The 16942-nt window shown below is 53.0% G+C and overlaps 5 protein-coding genes and 2 pseudogenes across 5 annotated transcripts, besides 13 other annotated features; all 7 read left to right on the top strand.

Moving 5' to 3' along the window:
* Positions 1 to 6014: part of a sequence feature (areas not merged during assembly with more than two copies in the genome that could not be assigned to a particular haplotype) that runs on past the window's edge.
* Positions 145 to 167: a sequence feature (AT_rich).
* On the top strand, positions 368 to 1213 carry Tc00.1047053504081.490 (mucin-associated surface protein (MASP), putative; the record flags this gene model as incomplete). The annotated part of the gene is made up of 1 exon (XM_816327.1): positions 368 to 1213. One exon carries the CDS (start codon positions 368 to 370, stop codon positions 1211 to 1213), a length of 846 nt encoding a protein of 281 aa, XP_821420.1.
* Tc00.1047053504081.470 (mucin TcMUCII, putative) lies at positions 4805 to 5419 on the top strand (the record flags this gene model as incomplete). Its single annotated transcript, XM_816326.1, has 1 exon — positions 4805 to 5419. One exon carries the CDS (start codon positions 4805 to 4807, stop codon positions 5417 to 5419), a length of 615 nt encoding a protein of 204 aa, XP_821419.1.
* Positions 5225 to 5307: a microsatellite.
* Positions 5791 to 7191, top strand: Tc00.1047053504081.460 (mucin-associated surface protein (MASP), putative; the record flags this gene model as incomplete). The annotated part of the gene is made up of 1 exon (XM_816325.1): positions 5791 to 7191. One exon carries the CDS (start codon positions 5791 to 5793, stop codon positions 7189 to 7191), a length of 1401 nt encoding a protein of 466 aa, XP_821418.1.
* Positions 6015 to 6447: a sequence feature (areas merged during assembly that could not be assigned to a particular haplotype. This can correspond to areas where the two haplotypes were merged or to regions with more than two copies in the genome that were merged during assembly.).
* Positions 6060 to 6134: a sequence feature (CT-rich).
* Positions 6448 to 16942: part of a sequence feature (areas not merged during assembly with more than two copies in the genome that could not be assigned to a particular haplotype) that runs on past the window's edge.
* Positions 8478 to 10861, top strand: Tc00.1047053504081.450 (annotated as a pseudogene).
* Positions 11353 to 11405: a sequence feature (A-rich).
* Tc00.1047053504081.440 (90 kDa surface protein, putative) lies at positions 11596 to 12615 on the top strand (the record flags this gene model as incomplete). The annotated part of the gene is made up of 1 exon (XM_816324.1): positions 11596 to 12615. One exon carries the CDS (start codon positions 11596 to 11598, stop codon positions 12613 to 12615), a length of 1020 nt encoding a protein of 339 aa, XP_821417.1.
* Positions 12888 to 12971: a sequence feature (A-rich).
* On the top strand, positions 13145 to 14428 carry Tc00.1047053504081.420 (mucin-associated surface protein (MASP), putative; the record flags this gene model as incomplete). The annotated part of the gene is made up of 1 exon (XM_816323.1): positions 13145 to 14428. One exon carries the CDS (start codon positions 13145 to 13147, stop codon positions 14426 to 14428), a length of 1284 nt encoding a protein of 427 aa, XP_821416.1.
* Positions 13309 to 13514: a microsatellite.
* Positions 13536 to 14089: a microsatellite.
* Positions 14817 to 14849: a microsatellite.
* Positions 15434 to 15459: a sequence feature (AT_rich).
* Positions 15550 to 15570: a sequence feature (AT_rich).
* On the top strand, positions 16220 to 16837 carry Tc00.1047053504081.409 (annotated as a pseudogene).

The following is a 16942-nucleotide window of genomic DNA, read 5'->3' as shown; positions in this document are numbered from 1 at the left end:
TGTGTTTTGCTTTGTTTGCTTCCGCTGCCCTGCTGTGTTCTCCGCGTTGCTGCCTCTGTATCCGTCACTTGGCACGTATCCCAGACACACTCATATTCATGCGCACGAGAGACTTGTGTGTGGTTTTTATCTTTTTTTTTGCTCTTTAATTAATTTTTTTTTTTTTACGTCTGGTTTCAGGGCGGTGTGGGAGTTCTGCAATCGTGCTGATATCATCTGTCCGTTTGTGTGTGCACAGATTCTGCTGGGCTGCTTCCATTTGTGGCTGTTGTGTGTGGTGTAGCTGCCTTGTCTTTTCTTTTTGCTTCCGCTTTGCGTTGACGGGGCGTTATTTTGTGCTGAAGGCTACACGCAAGTGACAGGAGTGATGGCGATGATGACTGGCCGTGTGTTGCTGGTGTGTGCCCTCTGCGTGCTGTGGTGCGGTGCCGGTTGTGGTAGATGTGAAGAGGAGGGGACGGCAGTTCCTGAGAGTGATGCTGATCTTCCGCTGGCATCAAAACAGCTTGAAAACTCTCCACAAGACACCCAAGGCTTAAATGGTGGAGTACCAGGTGCTAATGTAAATGTACCACCCGCATCTCCCGAACCTAGAGAGGGAGAGGATGATGTTGATGATGATGATAGTGAAGAGACGGAGGCTCAAGAAGAAATTATAGAAGGGCAGAGTGGTCAAGGAGGAACAGCTGCAATAGGCTCAGATTCCATGGAAGAGAATTTAATTGGCAGTGAGAAGAAAACAGGCCAGTCAATTGTACCTGCGAAGGACATTCCTCATTCCGGCAGTCAGGAATCAAATGCCAATCCTACGCAAAAGGAAATTGAAAAGAAGGACTCCGGCAAAAATACACCAGCAGTAGGGAACGCACTCACAACACGTAACGGAGAGAACACACTGCCTGCGGAAGGAAATCCTCCATCATCTCCAAAAAGCAGTGATGATTCCCGCAAACAGGATGGCGAAGACACAACGAGTGAAGAAGAAGAAAATGTTCCACCGCCTGAGACCGCCGCCACACCACAAAGCCACCGAGACAAAGGCACAGAAGGGACTGTGGAAGATACAAAAGCAACGACAGTAACCGCCAACACAAGAGATACGACGAGCACACAAAACAGTGACGGCAGCACCGCGGTCTCCCACACCACCTCCCCTCTTTTGCTTCTTCTTCTTGTTTCATGTGCGGCTGCGGCTGCGGTGGTGGCCGCGTGAGAGTGAGGGAGAGAGAGCCGTGCACCGCCCGCACACACACTCGTCCTTCTCTGTGTGTGTGTGTCCCCTTGCATGGACTCTCGCCCTCACCTCACCCCACGAGGCACACACAATAATGTGCCCATTGTATATATGCATGCACACCCATGCAGGCCCGTTGGTGCTCTCTTTTGCACCACACGCACCGCTGCCGTCCTGCCTGGCTGCATGGACGGAGCACCGTAACTGTTTCTGTTTTTGTTTTTATTGCATTGAGTGGGCGACCTTTCTCTCTCTCCCTGTGTGTGTGTTTTGCTTTACGGGAGTAATGAGAGTGTGTGCGCTGGTCGTCCCACGCTTCGGCCCTTTGTTTTTTTCATTGTTTTACTTGTGTTGAGGTTGAGTGCACCCATTACTCCTTCATTTTTTTTTTTTTGATCGGTGGCTTGCTTTGACTGTGGACGCCTAATTACTCTTTTTTGTATTCTTATATTGTTTCTTTCTTGTTGAGAGAGTGTCATTCTCTTGTATCCTTGTGACGCCACCAAGTTTCTTTTTTTTGACATACGCCATGCGTCAGATGATCCACGTTACTCTGCGGCCTGCGGCGCTGCTGGAGCTTTTTTTGATGATGTCTGCGATGTGATTTGTCGGCGGGTGTCTTGCTCTCAGCGTGACGCATCCTTCGTTCCTTGACGATTTGTTGCGTACCGACGGTGCGTGGGCGTCTCTGGTGATGGTGGGGGACGCGTGTCTCAGAGCGCAGGATGCGTCGCGGGTGTGAAGCGTCGTTTGTAAGAACCGATGGGTGACCATCCGCATCCAGGCGTCATGACGGACTGTGAGGGCAGCATAAGGCACTGCGGCTTCTTTTGGTTTGCACAAAGAATGTAATGGACGGTGCGTTTGTCTTCAATCTTTTGGGTCCTTTGTGGGGGAAGGTGGGAGTTTGAGGGCATTAGGACTGAATTCATTTGAATGGCTGTGTTACGTTGACTTGCGGCCAGTCGTGGCACTCTTTTGGGGGTTGGCAGCTCGTCTCTCTTGTTTGCTTCCCACTGCAGTACGTGGATAACACTGATGCGAAGAACATTTGTTTGACCACGTGTGAGCTGCTGCCGTGCGTGGTGCGTGGACTATGTGATTGTGTGGGGAGGTGCGTTGGGGTGACGAACACTTCTGTTTGGCGTGTCGCGGTGTGTCGGAATGATGTTCGGATGACATGTGGAGGGTGTTGTTTGTGGTTTGTGTGTCTTCTCTGGTGGAGCCGACATGTGTGCGGGGATTGTGGCATTGCTGGCTGACAGCTCCACGTCACTTTTCGGCATTGCTGGATGTGCTGAGGAATGACGGCTGGCGACCAGCGTGTTGGTGCTGCTGGTGGGAATAAGTGCATCGGGAATGGGCCACTTTCTCCTTTCCGTGCTGGAGCCGATGAACTGGCACGAGGGCACCGGCTGCAGACTGCCTGTCAGCACGTGTGAGCAGCGGATCCATGCACACACCGACGCCCATCGCAAGAGCGTGTGCGATCACAGTGGCCTTTTGTTGCGTGCTTTTATTGACGTCAGCCCATCGAAGAATGTGTGAAGCAAACGGCTGACTGCACGCGAGGAAAATAAGTGCGTGCACTGTGCCGTGTTTCGGCGTCGATGTCAGAGCGACAGGAGGCCCGTGCTGGCAACTGAGATCTTTGCGTCGCGAGGGATGTCGGTGTTGATTTTGGATTGTCGAGGGCGAAGCGATTTTGCTGCTGCCCGTGTGTGTGGCCACTCCGGCAGAGGGCGGACACAACAGGGAGGGATGCAGGCGCTGCGTGTGTGTGTGTGTGCAGGTGCCATGCAACAACGTCACAACAAACATGCTGCGACTCGGTGACCCTCACATCGCTGTGGTCCTCACGAACAGCCGACGCACGGTTCACACCGATGCACTCAGTGGACGGAGTGTGGCATCTTTTGAGGCGCAGCAGGGAGCAGGATGTGTTGACGCAGCCACGACGTGCATGGAGTGTCACGATGGCACAGGCAGCTGTGGCTGGTGGAATATTTACTTCTCGGAGGCAACAGAGAGAGAGAGAGCTGCTCCTGCTGCTGGCGTTGTTGCTGCTGCCTTTTGTGGCCTCCCATGCCGATTATTGCCTGTCCGCTGATCATGGGTGGCATGCCTCCACTAGTGACGTCGTCTGCAGTCATTTCACAGCACCAGTGAAACACACATCACGTCGCATGCCTTGGCTGTGGATGTGGTGTCGTGCATGCAGCCGGCACTATTTTGCCCGACTCCTTTTCACTGCCTTGCGACAAATGGATGCGTCGCCGCCCGAGTCATTCACCGCAGCTCCGTGTGCTGTACTGCCAGCACAATACTCTCCTGTTGTGTGGCGCCTGGCTGACAGTCGAACACCACTGCGTTGGGACATGCAGGGATGTGGACTGCCGCTCACAATGTTGGGCACCGCTGTTTGGATGCGGCGGCCACACGAGCGGATGTATTGTGGCACAATCAAATGCGTGAAATACGCGGAATCACAGCGGCTGCAATAATATCAGCGGTGTGGCACCACGGAGTATGTGAGTGGGTGATGCATGGTGAATCACAGTGGGCGGCATGCGAGGGAAGTGCACCGCGACGGAGCGTCATCCCGCCCTCAGCCTGCAGGGGAATGTGCACCCACAAAATATATGGACGAGGCACCACCAAACACACATGCCCTTCCATGCACCAACAAATAGGAGCGAAGGTGCGTTCTGGTGTGCGGGAGTCCACACATATTTTCATTTCCACCACAATAAACGGTGAGGAATCAGGTGCCACAGCAACGAAAGGAAAAACAAACATCTATTGCAGCACTTCACCAGCGAAAGGCAGGAACAACACAAACCGAATTATTGGCTGCAACAACACAATAAAGATTCACAAGAGAAAAGAAAAATAATTGTGCACCCTGCAGAAATCCCCGACGGACCACGGGAAACTCCGCTTCATCCACTGTGGGAATGCCCCGTCGTTGATAATATTGACTGTGACTGTTTGGGACTGCCCCAGCCCGCACGACGGCCCGTTTGCGACGGAATAATCGCCACTTTGGTACGGACGGCTCGTGCGCTAATCACTCGTTATTGTAGCAGCATACAACCAAAACAAGATAACAAGTTGCTTTGTGATGGATATTGGCCGCACTTCCCGTGGACCAACAACCCACGTGGTGTGCGGGGATCATTCCCTTTTTTTTATTGTTACTTTGCTTTTGTGTTGCTGTGTGCGCTGCGCCTCCTCTTGTGTGTGTGCGTACCCTCCGTGAGGGGTGCCGACACGACGGACCGCTCTCGCCGTGTGTGCATGCGGTGGAGCCTTGTGTGCCGCTCCTGTTTGCTTCTCCTCCTTCCATCTGTGTGTTGTTGTTGCGGCAGGGCTGTGTGTGTGCCTGTTGCCGTGGATTGGAGTGTGTGTCGTGCGTGGTGTGCGGCGTACGGTGCATGCCTGGCTGCTGCCCTCTCCTCATGTGGTGTGCCCTCTGTGTGTGTCTGCCGCACCTCTCGTCTCCCCTGTTGCTCTCCATGTCCCTCACTGTGCAGATCAGCTCCACACCACTGAACGACCACACTCACGATGATGATGACGTGCCGTCTGCTGTGCGCCCTGTTGGTGCTCGCCCTGTGCTGCCGCCCCTCCGTGTGCGCGACAGATACTGAACTGGATCCGAAGAGTGGCGCTGGTGGAAAGGCCATCAAGCCAACGTCCCCTGCACCAGAGCCACCAACCGTTACGTCTGAGGTTGTGGCGCGGTCAAAAAATAATTCCGATAAAACAGAGGGACAAAATCAGGTAGCTGGTGGAGGAGGAAGTGAAAAGTCCCTTCCAACCCCTCCTGCGCCAACGGGAGAAAGTGCTGCGTCCGGTACGAAAGGTTTCACAGATCCGGGAACCGGCAGGACACAGGAACCAGATGCAGTGGCCGGAGCCGAAGTGTTACAAATAAAGCCCGGAAATGAAGAGTCACCGGATTCGAGGAGCATTACAGCGCCAAGTACGACAACAACGACGACTACAACCACTACTACAACACAGGCGCCAAGTACTACGACTACGGAGGCGCCAACCACGGCGACCACCCGCGCAGCGTCACGTCTTCGCGAAATCGACGGCAGCCTCAGCAGCTCTGCGTGGGTGTGTGCCCCGCTGCTGCTTGCCGCATTCGCGCTGGCGTACACCACTCTGGGCTAAGAGGGAGCATTGGCTGTGCGTGCCAGCACTCAGCCACGGGGATTTGTGCGCGTCCACTGTGGTCCGATGTAAATAAATAAGAGAAAATAATGATTGTGTTTTTCTTCACTTGCTTCCGCTGCCCTGCTGTGTCCTGGTGCATGCACACTGGAGCCATTTGGGCGCAATTTTTTGTTTTTCCTTGTTTTGTGTTTTTCTTGTTAAATCATTACAGAGCGTTGTGCGTTTTGCACTTTCATTGGTTCAATATTTCTCATGAAATGCGTGTTGTGTGTGGTGTTTTTTACTGTGCCGTGTCCTTTCTTTTGCTTTCCCTCTGCGTTGACGGGGCGTTAGTTTGTGCTGAAGGCTACACGCAAGTGACAGGAGTGATGGCGATGATGATGACTGGCCGTGTGCTGCTGGTGTGTGCCCTCTGCGTGCTGTGGTGCGGTGCCGGCGGAGGCGATGCAGAAATGAACGATGAATCATTGGTTGGTTCACAGCATGTATCTGGTGTCGGTGAAAAATCTCCAACGGGATTACCGGAGTCTGGCGAACGAGTGCCTGACAGCGCGGGGCATTCTTTGGGCATAAATAATGGGATTAATTCCAGTCTGCAAGAGGGGACAGGCACAGGAACAACAACAGACAGAGTTGGGAAGAAAGAAGAGGAAGATAATGATGATGATGATCTTGAAGAAGCAGAAGAAGAGAGAAGCAAAGAAAAAGAAGATACGGCACAAACCAGAAAATCCAAAACTTCATCGAAAGAGGTGGCAGCAACAATACCAACAGTATCTGGTCTCAGTGAAAGTGATGGTGGCAGTCCTTCTGGTGTTGATGGTGTTGGCTCAAGTGAAAGTTCTGACGGAAGTGAAGATTTGAATTTGGAGGTTCCTGGTCCTGTCGTGAACTCTCCGCCTCCCCTTTCCAATGCTGCTGCTGGTGGTTTGCAGAATACCGACGGTGCTTTATCGCCTCAGAAGAATAATTTCCCAGAAACAGGTGTGCATTCAGGAACGACGCCTCTAGCACCCTCACTGCCCAAATCACAGGCACCCGCGATAACACAACCAAAAGCAGAAGAGCAGTCCTCCACTGAGCAGGACACAGAAGATAGTCCAGACACAGGGGAGGTCACAACTGGAAAAAAGAACGTGCAGAATACTGTGGAGACGGGAATTCCCTCCAGGTCGTTGTCTGCCGCCAGCAAGCCGCCCGTACAACAACCAACGCCACTATTAGCACCATCACCGGCAGTGCCATCACCAGGACGATCAGCACCAGCACCATCAGAAAAAAAATCAACAGCACCGAGTTTTTCAGCAGGAGAAGGAAGCCGTAGAGCACCAAACGTCGCACAGAACTCAAAGGAAGAAAAGAATGAAAAATTGCCGTCAGAAACCGAAACGGAGTCCAAAGCGGTGGAACAGCCTTCAGGGAATGATGTGGCAGAGCAAGACAGTCCAGCGCGAACAACAGCATCACCCATCCCCGCAAGTGGCAGTGCCGATGCCCAGAGAAATGAGGACGCGGATAATAGCAATGCTCAAGTGCTTAAATCCGAAGGAACACATGAGAACTCCGAAACTGGTTATATAAACCTTGCTTCTACAGCCGGTGATGCAGCAACACAAACAGAAAAACCACTCGCCGACGCCAAAACAAACGATACGGCGACACGTGGCGACAGTGACGGCAGCACCGCGGTCTCCCACACCACCTCCCCTCTTTTGCTTCTTCTTCTTGTTGTTGCGTGTGCGGCTGCTGCTGCGGTGGTGGCCGCGTGAGAGTGAGGGAGGGAGAGAGCCGTGCACCGCCCGCACACACACTCGTCCTTCTCTCTCTGTGTGTGTCTCCCCTTGCATGGACTCTCGCCCTCACCTCACCCCACGAGGCACACACATGATGTGCCCATTGTATATATGCATGCACACCCATGCAGGCCCGTTGGTGCTCTCTTTTGCACGACACGCACCGCTGCCGTCCTGCCTGGCTGCATGGGCGGAGCACCGTAACTGTTTCTGTTTTGTTTTCATTGCATTGAGTGGGCGACCTTTCTCTCTCTCCCTGTGTGTGTGTTTTGCTTTACGGGAGCAATGAGAGTGTGTGTGCGCTGGTCGTCCCACGCTTCGGCTTTTTTTATTGTTTTCCTTTTTGATTTTGTGGTTGAGTGCACCCATTCCGCGGACTGCGTGTGTGTGATTATATGAGTAATTTGCGTGTGTGCTATCTGACTCTCTCTGCCGTTTCTTTCTTGACTCTCTTGTGCCGCACAGCTGCTCTGCATGTGTAGGCGCTGACAAACACACAAGCACATGCACACATGCACGCCATTATGCATACTCTGTAGCGCGGCGTGAACGCCGAGAACGCACTTACACACAAGGTTTTGACAGTGGTGGCACTTTCGAGGAGGCATGACAGAGGGCTGCGATTTGTATCCTCGAAGCGTTGCGAGTGTGATGTTTGCGGCGTGCAGCCGGTGAGTGTGGGTTAGGGTGCCTTTTGCGAGTGTGGATTGATTCCCGCCCAGCTGCGGCACGTGCCGACGTCACTCTCGCTGTGACTTTGCCGACGGAGGATTCTCCGACTGTTCGGGGTGATGTGCGCCTGCGGCGGTTGAGGAGCGGGTGCTTTGGGGGAGACAGCAGTAAAAGGACTCGCGGTAGCGCGCGGGTGCTGCGAAGGACGGCGTGTCCTTTTGCATCCCGCTATTTGTTCTGCCGGATGTGTGCGTTGCTTGGTGTTGGCACACACGATGCAGAAGCACCTCTCGTGGCTTCTGCTTTTGGTGGCAGTTGCTTTGCTTCCGGCGCAGTCTATTTTCTTTATACAGTGTGCCTGTGCGCGCGTGTTGTTGTTGTTGTTGGGAGTGCCTGCGGCGGGGATGATGATGCCGCTCACTGTGGATGGGTCGCGGTACTTACCGTTTCACCCCTTTTATTCGGTATGTTTTTCTTCATTTTTTTGCTCTATTACTCATGAAGAAGGGAAACAAGCGCTAATCGCTATTGTGAAATTCGAAGGCTCTGAAAGGACCAACAGCACACACACCGCCCACACACATATATTTATATGCTCTCACGTGTTGCTGCAGTGAAGGCACCCCGTACACACAATTATCGCCGCGTAACCGGATCCAGCGGAAGGAGGAGGGAAGGAAGAGAGAGTGAGCGGCAGAGGCCCAACATGTCCCGGCGTGTGTTTCCTTCCGCGGTGCTGCTCCTCGTCGTGATGATTTGCTGCGGCATTGGAGTTGCGCGTGCAAAGAAGGTGGGTGATCCAAAGCCTATGGTTATTTTTGTATGGTGGGAACGAAGGCGTCTTCTGGCGCATTTGAGAGGCAACGGCTATGGAGAAAATAGTTTCAAATTCTTTATTGGCCGTTTTCTTGTTGAACTACTATGGCTTAATTGTGGGTATTGCCAAGGCCAATTAGGGAGTCCCTTCTAGTGCCAGTGTTGGGATTTGGTCAAAGTACTTGAGTTTTACAGGGGAGGAGTGGACGAAAGGAATCGCAGCGGAGAGCGTGACGGACTGGAGGACGGACATTGCCGTGGAACGAAGAGAAGAGGCGGTTCACATGTCTCAATTGAACGGTCGCAAGGCGTTGACGAAAGACGGCAAGATTTTTCTGCCCTTGGAGCGCCTTCCTGCGAAAAATGCCGGTGCGATGTTGGAAACTCCACACAGGTGGGAGCTTGTGCCTGTTTTGGGTAAGGTTGTTGGTCTCCAACGATGGGGGAAGGCGCATCACGTGGGGTGCTGGGAGCCTTTCCAAGGCTGTTGTTGACTCCCAGCTGCGAGGGAAGTCATGGAATGGGTACTGGGGTATTAGCGCCAGGGGCGTGGTGGCGAATGGCACCGCGATTGTGTTTCCCTTGTGACTGTGAAGGGGGACAACACAAAAGTCTGCACCATCACCCATTCGAAGGGCTGTGGCAGGAATTGGGGGTTCCCTGCAGAGGGTGTTGCTGACGGGACTGCGCTGATCCCTATCTCTTTGAGTGGGAGGGAAAACTTCTCGCGGCCGCCACGCATGGAGGCCATGACGGGAAAGTGCATGATTCCGGTGGAATGGGGAAGGAATGGATAGAATTCGGCGGAGCACATTCGAATGTCTTGAGTGAGGCCTTGAAGAGTGCTACGACTGGTAGCCGACTTGACATCGTGACGGCATCCATCGAGGGGAGGAGTGTAGTGCTGTTTGCTTTGCCCAGGCAGAATAATATTCGGAGAGCCACGAGCGTGTTGCTTCTTTATATGACTGATATGGCCTGATTTTACCCCATTGGACCGTTACGTGCTGATGGTGTTTCTAAAAACGCAGATACTCTGCAGTACAGGGGTGGTGAACTGTTTGCCCTGTTCGAGTGGTATGCGGGACAAGGGCGTGTTGTGCTCGCACACCTCACTGAGCAGCTGGAGGAAATAATGACTGTGCTGAGGACTTGGGATGCAGTCGACAAGAACGTCACAACGCCTTGCACTTCCACCAGCAAGGAGGGAACCGCATCCGACGGTGCCTGCAGCACTCCTACGCCCACGGATGGGGTGGTCGGATATTTGTCCAACGAGGGTGAGAGGGATTGCTGGGTGAAGGAATATCTCGCGGCGAGTGCCACGGTGATTGGGACAGCAGCGAAGGTTGAGGGCGGTGCGACGTTTGAGGGGCCTGGAGTGTGGGCAGAGTGGCCTGTGGGTAATCGGTGGCGGAATCAACGATTCCACATTGTGAAGAAGGAGTTCACACTTGTGGTGACGGCGACGATTGGGGCGGCTCCTGCAGGCAGCGGCAGCGCCATTATGGTGGCTGCGGGTGGCGCTGGGAGCGTGAGGATGGTGGGACTGTCAGTCACGGCGGACAATAAGCGGGAGGTGGCGTTTGACGGTGAGACGGGAGAAGTGCAGCACGGGAACTGCGGGCTGGAGAGAACGTACCGGGTGGCAATTGGGCTCCAGAACGGTATGGGCACCGTGTGCGTGGATGGCGAAACTTTGGGGAGCTCAGCAACGACAGTTACACGTGGGCCGCAGTTGCTCGACGTCTCATGCTTCTACGTTGGAGGTGACGGTTGCAGTGGCTCATACTGCAGTCAGGTGACGCTGACGCATGTCTGTCTGTGCAGCCGCCCACTGACCAGGCAGGAACTACAGATGCCCCTTTCGCGTGGCAAGCAGACTGAAGCGGATTGCAGGGAGGGAAAAGCGACACCGCGCCCCGGTAATTTTTTGGCCAAACAGCCGCTGGATCTGGGCGTTGACGCGGCTGCGGGGGAAGAGGTGCCAATGCCCGCCAAGGGGAATTTGGCTTGGGAAACAGCACCACTGATGTCAATGGCTCTACTGTTTTATTGTTTTAAAAATGGATTGGTGACGGCGCCGTCCATGGGTGTGTGCCTTGGGCATTTTCTGGCTTTACTTCAAGGAGTGCGTGGGGACGTGGCATTTTTATGAGCCGTAGAATGCGGTTGTGCGATTTCTAATGGACAGTATGTGCCGCTTTTTCCGCGTGTTTTCCTTGCTGTATTTAAATGATTTGTTGTCATTGTCTGCTGCTGCTTGTGCACGGATGGGATAGTCAGCACCCTTCTTTTCCTTTTGCCTCCGATGGTTAATTGCTGCACACTGTCACGAGTGACGCGTTTCTCCTTCTTGTTTTTTTTTTTTGTTGCCCACACGCTATGTCGGCCTTATTGCTGTGCGTCCCACGGACTGCACGAAAGGAGGAGCGGAAGATGAGGCCGGATGCCGCAATGAAATGTGAGGGATGTTGTTTGGGCTGGTGGAGCAGTAGGATTTTTCTTAATTTCATTTCTCTTCTTGGTGCGGGCATTATTTATACACAGCCACACACGGTTGTCTTGTGTTGCTTGGCATATGAAATAGAATTTCTTCCCGATTGATTTTTTATATTCCTCCCCTGAAGTTCTGTTGGACTCCTATCATTTTTTTTGTGTGTTCTTTTTTTCTTTTTTCTTTGGTTTTTAACTTTTATTTTGCATGGCGGTGTGCGAGTTCTGCGGTTGTAATGATTCCATCTGTCTTTTTTGGTGTGCGCTTCTTCTGGCTGCTGCCATTTATTACCATGCGGTGGCTGTGCGTGGTGTAGCTGCTGTCTCTCTCCCTTTGCTTTCTCATGCTCCTGCAGATCGAATCCACGTTATTCAACAGCGATATTTTTGACGGTGATGCGCCGTGTGTTCCGTGTCGTGTTGGTGCTGGCACTGCTGTGCTGCTGCTCGTGCGTGTTTGCCGTGAAGGGAGGGAAGGAGCAAGAGCCGCAGGTGACGCAGGTGGATGCGGAGTGTGCGGGTAAGGATAAACTCGGGCGCTGGCAGCTCCCTGGGAAGTCATTGTGGTACAACTGCACGGCTGCAGCTCGTGGTTTTGGGCAGATGATTTGCGGCATGGGCGTCGGAAACTGTGCCTCCGAGGATTTTAAGAAACGTATAAAAGATGGTGCGGAGCATGGTGTCTTCACGATCAACGTCTCCACGTTTACTCCAAGCGCCGTGAAGAGTTGGTGGGAGCGTAACGTGGAGCCGAAGGCGGTCACCGCTGCAATTGTTCCGGCAAAACCTCCTGCAGCAGAACCTCCGAGCCCTCAAGAAGACAAGGATTCTCGTGAAACATCTTCTAGAACTGATTCCGATTCTTCTCCTGCTGTCGTTGAGAATTCCACGGATGTCCCTCCTTCTTCTCTACCTGCAACTCCAGGCGGCACAGGTGCTAACTCTGCTGCTGTCGCTGCGGCCACGACGGATCCTTCTGCTGCGGCCTCGCAAGCGTCGGAATCCGCTCCCTCTGGTGATCCTCAAGGCCCTTCACATTCTGCCTCTGCTGCCTCTCCCGCACCCGAATCCCCACCAGATCCGGAGCCCACAGAAGGCGGCGACCACTCCTCCCACGAACCTCCAGTGGAGCTGCAGGAAGAGACTGCTGCGCCACCGACTCAGTTGTCCCAGACCGGCGAGGACGGGAGTGCAGCGGGAGGCACCGAAGAGGACACCGCCGCCAACACCACCACCGACACTGCTTCTGGCGAAGGAAATTCTGCGGCGGCAAGCATGCCGGCTCCCCTTTCCTCTGCGCCCACAACGAACGCTCTGGAGAAAAGTGTGGGAACTGACGCCTGCTTCCATGACACCCGTCTGCATGCCCTGCCACCGCTTGTTCTGGCTGCGCTCACGTACGGGACACTGGGCTGAAGAAGTGAATGCGGGCTATAATTGCTAGAACTCAGCCACGGGGATTTGTGCGCTTCTTTCGTTTTATTGCGTAATAAATAATAGAAAACAATGATTGTGTGTTTTGTTCCATTTGCTCCTGCTGCTCTACTGTGTGCTCCATGTTCTTGCCTCCCGTGTCCGTCACTTGGCACGCATCCCAGACACATTCATATGCACGACACGCCCACAACTGTTTGCGAGGGCGCATATCTGTGTGCATGCACGCTGGAGCCATTTGTTGCAGCTCCTTCTTTGTTTTTTGTGTTTTTACTGTTTTTCTCATTTCTGATTTTTTAATTTAGTTCTGTTTTTCCTTGTTTTGTGTTTTTCTTGTTAAATCATTACAGAGCGTTGTGCGTTTTTGCACTTTCATTGGTTCAATATTTCTCATGAAATGCGTGTTGCTGCTGCTGGTGTTTGTTACTATGCCGTGTCCTTTCTTTTGCTTTCCCTCTGCGTTGACGGGGCGTTAGTTTGTGCTGAAGGCTACACGCAAGTGACAGGAGTGATGGCGATGATGATGACTGGCCGTGTGCTGCTGGTGTGTGCCCTCTGCGTGCTGTGGTGCGTTCCGGCCGATGGAGATATTGTTGTTGTTTCTGGTGGGGACGACAACATTCTGAAAGAATTATTTATTCCAGTTGCGAGATTGCGGTTAAGACAAGAAAAAAGAGCAGCAGAAGCAATAGCTGACGCAAAGGCAGCAGCAGAAACAGCAGCAAAGGCAGCAAAAGCAGCAACAGAAGCAACAAAAACAGCAGCAGTAAAAGCAGAAGAAGCAGAGGCAGCAGCAGAGGCAGCAGCCAAAGCAGCAGAAGCGGCAGAAGCGGCAGCAGAAGAAGCAAAAGCAGCAGCCACAGAAGCGGCAAAGGCTGTAGACACAGAGGAAAAAGCAAGAGCAGCAGCAGCAGCAGCTGAATCAGCAGCAACAAAAGCAACGACAGCATCAAAAGCAGCAACAAAAGCAAAAGCAGCAGCAGAAGAAGCAAAGGCAGCGGCAGAGGCTGCAGCAGCAAAGGCAGAAGAAGCGGAAGCAAAGGCAGCAGCAGAGGCAGCAGCAACGGCAACAGAAGCGGCAGAAGCAGCAAAGGCAGCAGCAGAGGCAGCAGCAGAGGCAGCAGCAACGGCAACAGAAGCGGCAGAGGCAGCAGCCACAGCAGCAAACGCGGCAACAGCTGCAGCAAAAGCAGCAGAAGAAAAAGATGAAGCAGAAGAAGCAGCAAAAGAAGCAGCAAAAGAAGCAGCAGCAGCAAAAATAATAGCAGCATCAGCAGCAAAAGCAGCAAAAGAAGCAGCAGAAAAGGCAGAAAAAGCAAAAGCAGCAGCAGAAACAGCCGAAGCAAAAGCAGCAGCAGCAGCAGAAGCAGCAGCAGCAGAAAAGGCAAAAGCAGCAGCAACGGAAGCGGACGCAAAAGCAACAGCAGCAAAGACAGCAGAGGCAGCAGCAGAAGCACTGCGAGGAACAACAGTCGGAGAAGAGAAAGGAAAAACAGCAATACATGATCAGGATAATTCAGTCGAACACCATTCTGGAGAAAAACAAGAGCTTCTACAAGAACAAGAACCGGAACGACAAGAAAAAGAACAGCATGAAAAGCAGCAACACCAACAGCGTGAGCATTCCGCACGAAATACTGAAGAATCCGCGAAAGACAATACTGCTAATGGTACAAATGCAACCGCAATTACGGACGACACCGACAGCAGCACCGCGGTCTCCCACACCACCTCCCCTCTTTTGCTTCTTCTTGTTTTTGCGTGTGCTGCTGCTGCTGCGGTGGTGGCCGCGTGAGAGTGAGGGAGAGAGAGCCGTGCACCACCCGCACACACATTCTTCCTTCTCTCTCTGTGTGTGTGTGTCCCCTTGCATGGACTCTCGCCCTCACCTCACCCCACGAGGCACACAATAATGTGCCCATTGTATATATGCATGCACACCCATACATGCCCGTTGGTGCTCTCTTTTGCACGACACGCACCGCTGCCGTCCTGCCTGGCTGCATGGGCGGAGCACCGTAACTGTTTTGTTTTGTTTCTATTGCATTGAGTGGGCGACCTCTCTCTCTCTCCCTCTGTGTGTGTGTTTTGCTTTACGGGAGCAATGAGAGTGTGTGCGCTGGTCGTCCCACGCTTCGGCTTTTTGTTTTGTTTTTTAATTTTTTCCCTGTTTGTTTCAAAAATTTTTTTTTATTTTTCGTTTTTCTTTTTTTTTTCCAATCTCTCATCCCCCATCCCTCTTTTGCTTTTGGGGGCAATCACTATGGACGTCTTTTCTACTCTTCCCTCTTTAATTGTTTCTTGCTGCACTCTTCCTGTGAGGGGTGCCGTGTGTTTCCGCCCAACTGCTCCACTCGCACATCCACCGACACGCTCACGACGACGGCCCTGTGCGCCTCGCCTGCTGCACGCATGAGGAGGGGCCGCGACGAACGGCGCGCTGAGGGAGCCGTGACGTGTGGGCGTGCGACGAGGGCCTGTGGGGCGGAGCAAACATTTCTTCCCCTCTTGTTTTGTTTTATTGCGGCCAGGGCGGGCGGACACCCGCAGCGCCACACACACACAGCCACACCCTGCCGCCGTGTTTTTAAGATTTTTTTCTGCGCTCACTCTCCCGATGGAGTGACGCGACCGCCATCATGTCTGCGTGCTTCTCTCAGTCCACACACACACGAGTGACTGTGCTCTGCGGGCCGCACTCACGCCCCGATGAGAGGGCTGAGGGGAGCAGCAACACGCAGATGACCCCATGAAATATAAACGATGTGCGGACACACAGAGGGCCAGACGGTTGAAGGACATTTAAATATTTTTTAATTTTATTTTGGGGGCAAAATATATGCAGACAGTTTGGTGTGGCCACACGGCAGCCGGCTGTCCTTTTCAAATTTGTGTGGAACAGTAATGGACGATTTCTTTTTTATTTATAATTATTTTGTGTGATGGGGTTTGTGTAAGACGAAGGGGAAAGATCTTTTGTTTTGGATAAATTTTGTGTGAATTGCTGCTGCTTTTTCTGCGGTGCAGTCATGAGTTTGAGCGGTCTTCTTCTTGTTGCTTCCGCCGTGCAACTCCGCTGTACATTTTTTTGTGCGTCTCTCCACACACTCTGCTTCCTTTTTTCTACTTCTTTGCTTTGTGTTTCTGCAGGCACACACACAAGATGCACATTGCAGTGGATTTGAATGCTTCTTTTGCAGTGCATGCTGGCAGTTGCGTGTGTCGGCTGTTGTCTTCTTCCGTGGCCATGAGGAGAGGGATAGGGAGTGCGCAGCCCGAGTCCCTTTCCTGCGGGTGTGGAGCACCGCGTGTGGCTGCGTTGAGTTGGGCTCCGTGTCCCATTGAGGGCGGGATGGCCGGAAATTTTGTTGCCGTGTCATGGATGGATGAGGGTCCACTGTCGTGTGGCTGTTGAGTGGTATGTGAACTGTGCGGCTGGGCCTGCTGCCCTCTCCTCATGTTGTCTGCGCTCTCTCGCTGTATCCGCTGTGCCCCGTTCTTCTCCCTCTTGTTGTATTCTTTTTCTTCTGCCTGACCGATCAGCTGACTGGCCCCAGCGACTCCACGACGAGTGACGGCGACTGCGATGGTAACGGTGTGCGCCGTGTTGGTCCTTGCGCTCTTGTGCTGCTGCTCGCTCCGTGTGCGTGACGGCGACAGGAGACGATAATAATGATAACAGCCGTCTTCCCAGCCCTGAGCTAGGGAAACCGGATCCTACAAAAATATGCCTGGTGCATTACAGCCAGATGGTGAGGAGACCGGTGGGCCACAGAGAGTGGGAGAAACAGAGAGGAAGGTTTGAGAAGACAAGGACCTTCTTTGCCAAAGGAAGCAGGCACGGCCATCACTGGACAGACACCAGTTCCGCCAGAGACAATGAGTTCGGCTAGCGATAATCCAGAGACACCAAGCTTAGCAACTCAGTCTCCACACACACAAGGCGCGACCGGTAAGTCAGATGCACAAAATAAAAAAGCGCAGGAAAATACACGAGGCGATGGGAATCATAAAGCAGAGATACAAAAACCAGAGGATCAAAATGTCAAGTGTGACCACTACGACAACACAGTCACCAACCACGACGACCACCCGCACACCGTCACGTCTTCGTGAAATTGACGGCAGCCTCAGCAGCTCTGCGTGGGTGTGTGCCCCGCTGCTGCTCGCCGTATCCGCGCTGGCGTACACCAATGTGGGCTGAAGAGGTGTATGCGGGCTGTGCGTGCCAGCACTCAACCACGTGGATTTGTGAGCCTCATTTGTTTTTCTAAGTAATAAATAAGAGAAAATAATGATTGTGTTTTGC

This window comes from Trypanosoma cruzi, genomic scaffold (assembly GCF_000209065.1).
Source record: "Trypanosoma cruzi strain CL Brener 1047053516723 genomic scaffold, whole genome shotgun sequence".
Taxonomy (NCBI): Eukaryota; Euglenozoa; class Kinetoplastea; order Trypanosomatida; family Trypanosomatidae; genus Trypanosoma; species Trypanosoma cruzi.
Note: the sequence above shows the minus strand (reverse complement) of the source record. Positions and strands in the feature narration are given on the sequence as shown.